At 40.8% G+C, this 12,316-nt stretch overlaps 1 protein-coding gene across 2 annotated transcripts in view; it reads left to right on the top strand.

Annotated features, from left to right (window-relative positions):
• Positions 1-1,718: 1,718 nt before the first annotated feature.
• Positions 1,719-12,316, top strand: part of fam189a1 (family with sequence similarity 189 member A1) — a 97,375-nt gene continuing 86,777 nt past the window's right edge. For both annotated transcript variants that reach the window (XM_077563786.1, XM_077563785.1), the window contains exon 1: positions 1,719-2,533. In XM_077563786.1, coding sequence (XP_077419912.1) covers positions 2,294-2,533 — 240 coding nt within the window. In that variant the 5' untranslated portion in view covers positions 1,719-2,293. The remainder of the gene's footprint in view (positions 2,534-12,316) is intronic.

The raw sequence follows: 12,316 nt of genomic DNA, 5'->3' as shown, positions 1-12,316 counted from the left end.
ACAATTTTGCAGTGCACAGCAAAAGGCTGTAACTCCGCTTTATTGCACTGTAACGTCACAGTGATTGCTTTGCCATTGCAGCTGTGAAGATATCAGTATACAGATGTGTTTTTACAACAATGCATTGTAGTATCACAGATGTGAAATTGCATTGCTGGTGTGTCCAAAATGAGACCAAAACCGGACTCTTGGAGGTACGAGGATTCCACCCGACTCCAGCAATATACTAAAATAGAAGGAGTGGCATGGCTCAGGTGGTAGCTGAAGGTCATGGGTTTGTTCCTCAAATCATACATAGCTTTTTTATTTCTTTTTTATTATTATTATTTAAAATAAACTTGTAAAATCTACTTAAAACTCTCCTTGTAAAAGTCACTTGGAATGTCTGAGTGAAAAAAATAAAAAATAATTTTCCCAAGTAAATATTACTCGTTACAGTGTATCTTGCTGATCCTTACTGTGAAAGTCATGCAAAATGTATCCAATTATTTATTGTGAAATCACAGCGAGAATTTTTGCAGTGTAGTGCTTGGGGAAAAGTAATCAACTCGATTTAGTGGTCAAAATCTGCGATGTAAAATTTGATTTAATTGTGTGGTATAAAAATCTGCGATAGCCTATGATAAGAAAAAAAGCTGGTACAACACTGACAATATTAAGCTCTTTTTTTTTAGGTTTGTTAGAAAAAAAAACATTAATTTGAATGGTTATTAAAAAGAATGGATGTTTAAATCTACTGGATGCAGAAAATATAATTTTTAATCACTACTGCTACCTGTGGCCGAAAAATGGCTGCTTCACATACTTATAACTAGAGCTGTCAAACGATAAAAAAAAATTAATCACATTTTAGAATTTGGATTAATCACGATTAATCGCTTAACAAAAAAGGCATTTTTATCATCATTTCCCCCCCCCCCCCCCGCCAAATTTGAAGAGCACAAGGTTACGTCTTCAACATTTTTTGATCCACTGCACACGCTCATCCTCCTCTTTTTCTAATCCGTTAACTAATTGTATAATTTAAAATGTAAAAAAAAATGACCCCAATATTTTGATATGAACAAATATTCTAAATGTGATATGCAAACATTTATTAAATGCTTTACTTTAATGCATGTAATTATTTTTATTGCTCAAACACAACCTGTGCTACCTTAAACGTAGCCATCCGCTGTCACGCCAAAGGATAGTCTATGGTCAACATTAATTAATTCTGCGTTAATTCATGATTAATGCAATATTGTTTTGGTGATTAATTAATCAGTTAACGCTCTAACTTTGACACGATGCGCACATAATGTCATATCAGCAGACAGAGGGCAGGAAATTCGAACCCGAATTCTGTCTGAAAACCCAGAGGCTTGCAACACTACCCATTATGAACAGCTAAATTGTTAATCTACTAGTTACAAGATGTTTCAGTCATAAAAAGTCAAATAAGAAGGCTATTGTAAAGATATTTTGGCCAAACTGTTACAGAGAGCAATAAAAGAGGCTAAAAAAACGATCATGTTCTGTCAGGTATATTGTGATGACAAATATTTCAAAGCATAGTGAAGGATTCAGCCAACCATGTCTTTGTGTTGGTTTCCACAAATGCGCACCAACTTCACCCGCTGGGAATCAAACCTCCCATGCTGCACCTCATCACAAATCAAGCGCAGCCACACGCACACCACACACCCGCGCGCGCGCGCGCACCAGCACCTCCGAACGCCCCCTCCTCCATCACCATAGTAGTAAGTCAGCCTGGCTCTCTCTGCTGCATGCGCACAGACGCACTGTGGCACATTTCCAACAACTGCGCACCAGAAGCCCGTCGCTGGCGCACAATTGCGGATATTCTCCGACAGTATTCGATGGGCCGGATGCAGGACGAGTCCACGCTGCACGTTTGACGCCGTGTTTGAATGCGCACACGCAGGCAGGCAGACTCCGTCATCCTCAGCATGGCAGCAGCGTGACAATGGTGCAAGGTTGCTTCTCCGGTGCGCCTTCGCTGACTTTTCTTCCGAGGAATGCCTCGTTGGTCGCAGCTAAGAAGGAATTTGGAGGAACCCTCGTTTGGATTTCGAATGTAACGCTAAGCATCGGATGCTGATCGCACTCTTCTCGCCTCTTCTTCCCTCCCACTCGCGGCAGCTCGACGCTAATTGGAGAGCATCTTAATTGATGGAGATCAACCACATCGGGTTTTGACCTCCACTCTCGCCGTTTACGCTAACGCTGTTTCTATTTTTGGATTTCTTCTCTCCTCGGCTCCCGATTTTTGCGCCTTTATTTAAGGACGATGCCTGTGAACGCGTTGCCCCGGGCGGGCATCGGCGGCCAGGGCTCCCTCAGCCCGGCGTCGCTGTCCCGCAGCCTCTCTCGACTGAGGGAATACAGGACTCGGACCCGGATCATGCTGGCCCTCGGAGTCTCTCAGATGGTTCTGGGGAGCCTCATCCTGGCCGTCAGCTTCGCCGCTCTGGCTCTCACCACATCTCCCAGGGTGCGACACTCTTGCCCTTTTTGGGCAGGTTTCTCCGTGAGTACATCTTTTCTTTGTTTTGTTACTCTTGAGCTGCCGCATGTTACATTGGACAAAATCTGAAGGCAGCCCTCCAAAAAGTGATGATTTGTCATCTAGTGGAAGAGTTGGAAGTGGAAGATAGATGAACACTTTGTTTGAAGTAAATAAGTCATATTCAGACCAATGAAGCAAAATTGGATGATCACTCAGTTTAGTGGCTTTACTGCAGAAAACGTGTATCTGCATAATATGAGAACCCTGTGAAATCAGAAAGGAATTTAGAACTATGCTACAAGTTAATATATCAATGCCCTCCTGAAAAATGTATGGATGACATCAGAGCAATATTACTGAATGATTAGTAAGTGTGTGGCTATGTCATGATTGAATTACATCATCATGGCTTTGGTGGCCAGCATTTTGCCTTCAACTTTTTTTTGCTGGCCAAACAATTCCACAATTTTGGAAATAAGTTGAAAAAAGTTCCCTATGAATATAAAAAACATATTTTCTATTTGCCTGGCTGAGACCAAGCAATGCTTATTACAATGGAAGAAACAGATGCATTAACGGGTGTTGAGACAAGAATAGCTCATTACACATTTTCAAACGTGTTTGGAAGATTTCAAGAAGATTTTTTTTTTCTTGGTAAGGTTAGGCTTTTGTCTTGGCCCAGACATAAGAAGAAGATGAGAGAATGTCGTCACATGTACTAAACAGCCAATACTTGCCAGAAATTCCTGCAACCAACATATAACAATATAAATGTTGCTGTCGGCCTCTCAGCTTCCCCTCATGCCAGATTTCTTCTGATATTTTCATCAATTTTGGACACAACAGTTCTTGGTAATGTCACAGTTGCGCCATATTTGGCATTCTTCACTGCGTTTCATGGAATATTTAATGCCTTGGACATTATTTTGCACTTTTCTCTTGACTCACACCTTTCAACAATGAGATCCGCTGTGGAAGCTATGCTCTCTGTTGTAAGATGTGATGACAAAAAATGTCAGGAAAAGTCTTCTAGAACATCCGAGTTGATTAATTGAGGACCATAATAATACATAATATGACACATGAGCAACAGGAGGGATGACATAATAGCGGATCCTCCGATAGGCTGTGAACAGGATAGCAATGACATCAGACTGTCAGGATGAATGCAGTCTGATGCTGGTCACCATTTTGTTTCCTCGAAGGAAATAATGCAAATTGTTGTCATCAATTAGTATTGTATTCACTTGAGCAAAAAACAAAACAAAAAACTCTTTTTTTTTACTGAGTATTTTTTGGCGGAAGCTTCGTTTTTTTTTCTGTGTGTATTTACTATATTTAAAAATAATAATAATACTGAATATTTTGTCATTAAAAAAAAGGACAGGAGGAAAAATTATTCAGAAAAACAGGGGAAAAATACATTTTTTTAAAAAACGGGAGGGGGGAAATTATTTAAAAAAAAAACTTTTTTTCTTTTTTTTTAACCTCTGAACTCCAAGTGACTTGTAGATACCATACCTCCAACTTACCTTCAACTATGTCACTTACTGGCTCAGTTAAAGTAAATATACGAACATGTCAATTGATTGGCATGATTTTAGTAACATTTAAGTTTCTATGGAAGCGTATTGCATGTGGGAAAGTGTTCGCCATTAGCGAGTCTGCAACAAGTCCCTTGGAGTTCAGGGGTTATAAAATAAAAAATAAAATAAATACTCCAAAAAACAGAAGCTGGTGCTCTGTTTTATGGAAAAAAAATAAAAATATATATGTTCCTCTGTTTTTCTAAGTAATCTTTCCTCCTGTTTTTCTGAATAATTTATTCCCCCATGTTTTTCAGATTTTTTTTTATAACAAAAAATGTGCAGTAAAACAGAAAAAATGCTAACAAATAACAAAACAAAAACAGGAAAAAAATACACCCCCAAAAATGTCTCGTAAAAACAGGAGTTTTTAACATTCTTAACAGTCACAGTGTAAAAAGATTGCTAACAACATGCATGGTCACAATTGACAAAAGTATTGGGACACTGTTGAAGCAAGGCAGCTTGATTCTTATAACACTCCAATGTTGAGTCACAAAAATGAATCAAGACTTTGATGCTCATTGAATTGAAATGCTATAAGGTATTGCATAACCTCAATATTTGAGTGCAATATTTCCTCTCAAGAAATGAGGTACAGTATTCCAAGTTATAATACTTTTGGACCATTTAGCTTTTAGAGTTTCTTCTGTAGAGCTCTTTTCAGCTCCAATCCAGTAAAATGTTGGTACTTAATATTTTTATTACAAAATAAAATGGGTGTAAATGTGAAATTAGCAATCATGTATACCCATTTTTGAATGTGTTTGTCCTTACTGTATTAGGTTGCGAGGGCATTACAGTGCATAAGTATTTACTGGCAAAACCCATTTTAAAAAAATGGCGGTGGTGCAAATGATGAATCAAAATTCTCAATTTCACAGTCATCTCTTTTTGGAATATACTTCTAACGTCGTCTGTTTTTACCACCTTCAATTTTCATGGTGTTTTTTTTTTTCTATTTATGAGTGCACATTTCCTTGATTTGCTGCCAGAGACCCTGTGCGGGGCCACTCCATTAATTATAGAGGCGTTGGGCCAGAGTGCATGAGGAGGGGGAGCGAGTAAGGGTCTCCCCGGTGCCATCAGGGCCATCTGTGTTTCCGCGCGAGGGTACAGTTACAAGGGAATAGTAAGTAGCCACAGGGGTCAGAGTGCAAAGGCCAACACGGGCTCAAGATGGATGCCTTGAGCATTTTTGACAAACTTGACACAAGTTTATGTCCCGACAGCTGCTTGTTGGGATCCGTGTTGGTCAGTCTCCTCCAAATGTGCACAATCGTGTTTGTGGTGCGAACACAATGGTGCTATTGGACATGGGAGCGAGGCGCTGTGACGCGGTTGGTGGTGACAGCACTGCACTCCTCCACAATGTCTGCACTTCAACACAAGTTAACATTTGTCCTTCTTCGGTCTGAGTAGTACGACTTGACGTGGGTGAACTGAGCTAATGAGCAAGTTGGTGTGCGTGCGTGCCTGTGTGGCTGTAAGCGTTATCTTTACTTCCTACAAGAGAAATCTCTGCTTCCTCCTACACACCAAGCAGCAGTGACAGAATTCACGTATTTGTGTTGGAACATTAACAGCCACTACAGACAAAATGCACCTCATAATAATGTCAATATAAGGTGATCGTAAATTTGGACTGTAATCCATTTGCTTGATGGTTTAAGCAATGAAATGAATAGACGGATGAACACCAAGTCTGCATTGATCTTTTATGGACCGTGAGCTGCTGAGCATTTTCCAACAAGTCCCAGCAATCCCCCGTGAAAGCCTTTGCAGTCCTTCGTATTGCGCACAAACATACAAAGGCAGATTAGAGCAGAATCTGCTGATGCTCGCTGCTGAAACATGACACAGAGTGTGGACAAAAATCAAAAATACTTTCTTAAGCCGCAAAGAATCATGACACAGTCTCTTTGTGTGTCCATGCGAATTGTTGTCCAGGAGGAGCTCAAGCACCCAAACATTTCATTTTGGCACCCCTAAAAATACCACTGCAGTTGTATCCTTTGCGTTATTTTCAAATATTGTATTCTAATAGCGGCACGGTAGCTGACTGGTTAGCACGTCCGCCTCCCAGTGCAGAGGACGTGAGCTCAAGTCCGGGCTTCGGCCTTCCTGGGTGGAGTTTGCATTTTCTCCCCGTGCTTGCGTGGGTTTTCTCCGGGTACTCCGGTTTCCTCCCACATTCCAAAAACATGCATGTCAGGTTAATTGAACTCTTCAAATTGTCCATAGGTATGATTGTGAGTGTGGTTGTTTGTCTCTGTGTGCCCTGCGATTGGCTGGCAACCAGTTCAGGGTGTACCCCGCCTACTGCCCGAAGCCAGCTGGGATAGGCTCCAGCACCCCCCGCGACCCTTGTGAGGAAAAGCGGTAAAGAAAATGGATGGATGGATGTATTCTAATAATGAGAAACTGTAATTTATTAGTGTCATTAGTCTTCTAAAAACTGTGAGCTCACCAACCAAATTGCTCAACACCTCATTGGATGATTACTTGATTAAAATTTGTGTCACTATACAAGGCTCAACGTTTTTCTCCTTCTTTTCTTTGTGGAGCAGTTTTGCAGGAAATACAGAGAAGTTATGCTAATTGCAAAGCTAACCTAAAACTGGCACGGCGAGCGCTTTTAAAAGGAACCCTGACTGTAATGACATGTTTGCTCTATATTATTTATTTGGTTGTTACTAACATAACTATGAGATTGATTTTTGAAAAATCATTTCCAGTTTAATATATTTTGTAGAGACTTTATTTGGACGTATGCCGCCATTGTCATTTACGTTGCAACGCATTCAGTCCATAGTGACGTAGAATGGCGGCTGTCTGTCTGCTGAGCAATGCGAAACGGGTATAGAGAAAGTGAGGTCAGCCTCCGTAGAGTTTCTAAAGGGACGATCAAAACTCTTGAATAAGTCTGGAGTGGGGGAAGGTGTTTCTTTAGGAACACTACGAGGCTTACCTTGCTTTCTTTATATCCGTTTCACATTGCTCGGCAGAGACTCAGCCGCAATTCTACGTCACAATGGCGCCGTATGTACAAATAAAGTTTCTACAAAATGTATTAAACTGGAAATTCTTTTTGACAAATGAATCTCATAGTTATGTTAGTAACAACCAAATAAATCATATAGAGCAAACTTGTCATTACAGTCAGGGTTCCTTTTTTGTGCGTGTCAGTTTTAGGCTAGCTTAGCAATTAGCATAATTTCTCCGTCTTTCTTCAATTCATTTCAAATTCAAAAACACTTTATTTGTCCCCGAGGGGTAATTCAATGGTATACGAGCAGTATTAAAAGACAGGCATTACATTAGCAAACATATAAAAAACATACACAAAGTGCTGCAGTTAAAGCCATTCCAACTACTGCCAATAAAAATGAAAGTGCTTTGTGCGTCACGCTAAAGTGCTACATGCATTCCGTCAGTCAGTCCGTCGCAGTTTGGGCAGGGAGGGGTCACTGTTCCTTGTCTTACCTATGTGAGAATGCTTCTTGTCAGATGTGTGTATAGCTTATTCGCCATCATGGATGTTCGCAACGTGTTTAGCCACACTAGTAGCCAGCGAAGCTTACTACTAGCTAGCGTAGGTGACGTAGGCGCACTGCGGCAACTTTAACATGCGTGCGTCCAGCCTAGCGAAGTTTTTGGGGAAAGTCTGCATTTTGGATAAACTTCAAAATGTGATTCTCAGTTTTGCTATTCAATGTGTTTTGATGAGGTTAAAAATCCCAAATTTGACCCACATGCTATGATGCAAAACTACTTATTTTGAACCTTGTTATACCATTGTGTGTCATCTAGATACTGAGAGAAAGCCAGCGGACAGTGCTGTTCTCCCGTTAGAGAAAACTACACAGAGGCGGTGCATATGTTTGGATCACTGAGTTAATTTATGGAGATGCGAATGGTAATTTGTTCTGCATGTCAGCTGCTGACAGCTGCAGAAGTCCTTTGGCTCGCTGTGTCGTTCATGGGCCAACACCAGCAGGGCAGAGTGATTTCACAGCCAACGGCTCTCAGGTGAAGCTGCTGGCCAGACACAGCACAGAAAGCAGTCTGTAGCCGGTAGCATCTGCGTCACCCTGTATCACCACAATGACATGGACAGGAAGTGACGGCTGTCCGAGCGGGGCCTCGGGCTGGGAGGGAAAAAGAGCGAGACTGAAAAGATATTGTTCGGCTGGCACACCAACAACGGGAATTGAGAATGCTATATTTCAGGGTGCTATATTTCATTATCGAGATTTATTTTAGTTTAGGTTGTGCTTCCTTGGAAGGATTTTATTGTGAAAGGTGCATGCTTTCAAATAAGAATGTAGTATTGTCTCTCTTAGTTTTTTTCGTGTCTTGGCGCTGCCATCTTTCTTCGGTATATGAGTCATCAATAATGATCTGTTTCATTACCTCCAATCCCCGCAGCATGTACGCTTTGTAACACACACACACACACACATGCACCTCACACCAATTCATCGTGCGCAGGGCCTTTGCGGAGGTCTGATGAAATGTGGTGGTTGAAAATGAAGCTCTTGAATTGCAGACGTGCTGATGGTCGGACAAGCTGAGGAGCAGTTTATTATTATGAAAGGATATCAATAGCTCAGATGTCACCGCTAGTAAACAAACCTTTCTATGTCATTTGAACAAGGCAGAGTGATTCAGCAAACAGGGGAAATGGCTTGAATGTTGATTTTAGCCTTACAGTATGACATAGTTGGATTGGAAATGTAATGAACAAGATGTGCTTTAACTGCAGATCTAACCTTCAATCCACATCAAGTGAACGGTGTCGAAATTACTACAAAAGTAATGGGAAAATTGGTTGCTCAGATGTTTCATGGCCAGGTGAGCTTGCGCGGCCGCCATTAAAACCGCTTCCCTTAAATATATCGATGATGTAAGCAGCGGGATGAATTCTGAAGTGTTTCAGGCAATGCTGTCTGCTCATTTTCAGCGAAAACATCATTAGAGCGCTTCACAGTGCAGATGGACAATGACCCAAAGCATACTGCAAAAGCAACCAGTTTTGAAAGAAAACAAATATAATGTAGCATAATGGCCAAGTCAATCACCTGACCAAGTGTTATAAAGTCAAACTTTGATTTACGATTGTTCATTTGTCCCGTTACTTTTGGTCCCTTAAAGCAGGAATCAACCCTACTAGTCTAAAAATAATATTCTAACTAATGTTGCATTTGTGGAATATGAATTAAGCAACAAAATCCACCTGTTTTTAATCCATTTCAGGGGGCGGCCATTTTGCCACTTGCTACGTCAACTTATGCTGCATTCGAGGATGGTCGGAAGTCGGATATATCTGAGTTGTTTTTTCCCAGTTCCGACCTAAAAGCGTTGGAGGCGAAAGTAAACAACCAAAATAGCGGATAGTGATAAATTGTTTTTTTATTTTGGTCTTCAAAACTCATTTTGACCTCCAGAAAACTTACCTTCTTGCAATTTTGCTTCATTTATTTATTAAAAAAAAAAATCTTATTTCATAAGCATTCCATACAGTTCAGTAATTCACCGTACAATTTCATGCGGGGAGATAGCTGCATACTGTCACATACAATGTGTTACGTGACGTTATGTTGAGTATTTATGAATGAAGAAAGATATCTACTTTTATACTCAAGTAAATTGTGTTTTACCATTCACGGTCTATGTTTCCAAAGGGGTCGCCATTGTAGAGTGACGTCACATTGTAGACCGTCGGTGAAGTCGGGGTACTTTTTTTTTCTCCGACTTTGCAAATGGGATTTCCGAATTCAAGGGGGCGTTCCCGTACACACTTCCTGGTTTGAACCCGGAAAAGTCCAACTTCCGACCATCCTGGAATGCAGGAATGATATTAAAATAATATAACATTTGTTCAGGGCTCAGGTAATGACCAATCACACCTCACCTGTTTTCTGAGTTTGGTCATGTGATGTTTGCAAGTGGTGATTGTGATCGTTGCCTGGGCAACTGTGATGTCATTTTCAGTAGACCATATGTGGCAAAATGGCTGTCACCTAAGATAGATAAAAACAGGTGGATTTAATAAAAAAAAAAAAGGATGTTTAAAAAGTGGGAGGCACATATAGCAACTATTGTAATTCCGACACTTTTCACCTGATTTGGATGCAAATACCCTCAAATTAAAGCTGAAAGTCAGCAGCTACATTTTGTTTGTTTCATTACAAATCCCTATAAAGAGGCATAGTTAACATAATATTCTGTAACTTGGATTAGTGGCACAGACATGTTTGTTTGACAACTAGCGTGCTATTTAGCTGGTGTTAGCTAGAAGGCTATCCATTAGGTTTTGCCCACTTACTCAAAGACAACTCGGGCAATATTTTCAACATAGGCGTTTGAAGACCATGATGGTCGTCTGACTCCAGGTGAAAACTAGGGTAGACTACTTTTTAAAGTAAAATGAAGGGGGGGCTAAACCTTTTGGCCCAACAATCAAGTCAGCAGTATAGTCACTTGCTCTCTAGCACTTTGATGCCTATTGTTTACTAACATCACTGAAAGGTTGACTGTCTTGAAATGATGTGATTTTTGTTCATGGTGCATTCACCCGCATGCAGAGATCGATGAACCAGTCGCATGCTTCCCACAAGGAGCATTTGATTTCTCATGGCCTGAGCATATGTCTACTCCCACCAACTCCAGTGCATGTTTTATTGATAATTGCATTTATAATAATGCTCCATTGTGATTGACAGTGTCAGAGTGAAGCGTTTTCCTCCCTGTGAATTGTGTTGTGTTAATGCAGCCATGAATCTCCATCTGTCAAGTGAGCCCGAGGCTCCTCAGCTACATCACATCTGAATATTGGCTACAACCCCATCAATCAGCAGGCATTGCATCAGCTTTCATCCTTTTCCTGACCCTGCGGCTTGTTGTTGTTTTTTTATGATTATTATTTTTTACAGTGACCTCACTGGTGTGATGATGTCATAGAGACAAAGCCTTTGAGGCGTCACTCAGCAGCAATAATTCACTTTCTCGCAGCACCTTTCCATAATAAGTAGGGATGCTGCCTGCTGCCTCTCATTACTCCGAGGACCCTCCAGTGCAACCTGGTCGTACTTCAGTGTAACCAGTGAGCACTTACATGCTGGAAAAATACATTTTGTCCTTGTTAATAGTACACGTAGACACACATGCGGAAAACATTCTATACCTTCCTGTTCATGTGCTTCTGTAGAGTTTCAACCAGACATTGTGCCCAATCTCAGTTGTTGAACCACTTGTACTCTGATAACCTTTTTGTTCTACATTCTCAGGATGATCCGAGCTTCTGTAAATGTGTTTTTTTTTAAAGGCATTTCCTTTTCATATGTCTCCCTCCATTCTTCCAGAATGTTTTGTTCGCTCCTCGCTCAATGCCATATTTTTCTAATGAAGCAGCAAGCTGGCATTTGACAATGCGATGCTGATGGAGCAGTCATCTGTGAAATATCTGACGTGTAGTCCACAACGAGCCTTGTAATGCTGTTTTGCCTTGATCAACCAACCTTTTAATTACCATCGTAAAAGCCATCAGCAATAGACAAGACCCACAGCTGTAGCCAGGGCAACAAACATTTTTACTGAGGTGAAAAGACACTGGTACTCGTATTTCATGTAGGTTTTTTTTTAAGACGTAACATTTACCAGTATTTTATTCTGTTATATTTCTCCAAATGGTACGCACCTCTTTGCGCTAACATTTTTCCTGGCATACCTGCATGCATGGTCGCCTGGTTCTTTGTGTGCAAAAAAATAGTGTATGTATGTGTTGCTGTTGACACACGTCATGTAGTTTTGCTGAACAATGCTATTTGAGTATTTAGAAAGCATCACCACGTGACTCGGTAGGGGAGAGGGTGACCGCAAGAGGATTTGAGAGGCAAACGTTAGTTGCTCGTGTATACTCTTCATCTCACGCTGTTGTTGTCCTGTTTAGCTATGTTTGTGGTTCAAATGTTGTATATATTTTTTTTCCGGTAGGCTATTATATATATTTGTATCGTGTTGGGCATTCCCGGCCGTACTTCAAGGTAACGCCTGCGACGCTGGCTGGCTACTGGTGCTGTCTGTGTCTCTAATCTAATCTAATCTAATCTAATCTAATCTGATCTGTGCTGTAATTCTCAACAACTAGTCTCGTATTTCTTTTTTTTTTATTCATGTTATTTTCAGCTCAGCAGATTGCGTAGGATATTCCATG

Source organism: Vanacampus margaritifer, chromosome 4, assembly GCF_051991255.1.
Source record: "Vanacampus margaritifer isolate UIUO_Vmar chromosome 4, RoL_Vmar_1.0, whole genome shotgun sequence".
Classification (NCBI taxonomy): Eukaryota; Metazoa; Chordata; class Actinopteri; order Syngnathiformes; family Syngnathidae; genus Vanacampus; species Vanacampus margaritifer.
Note: the sequence above shows the minus strand (reverse complement) of the source record. Positions and strands in the feature narration are given on the sequence as shown.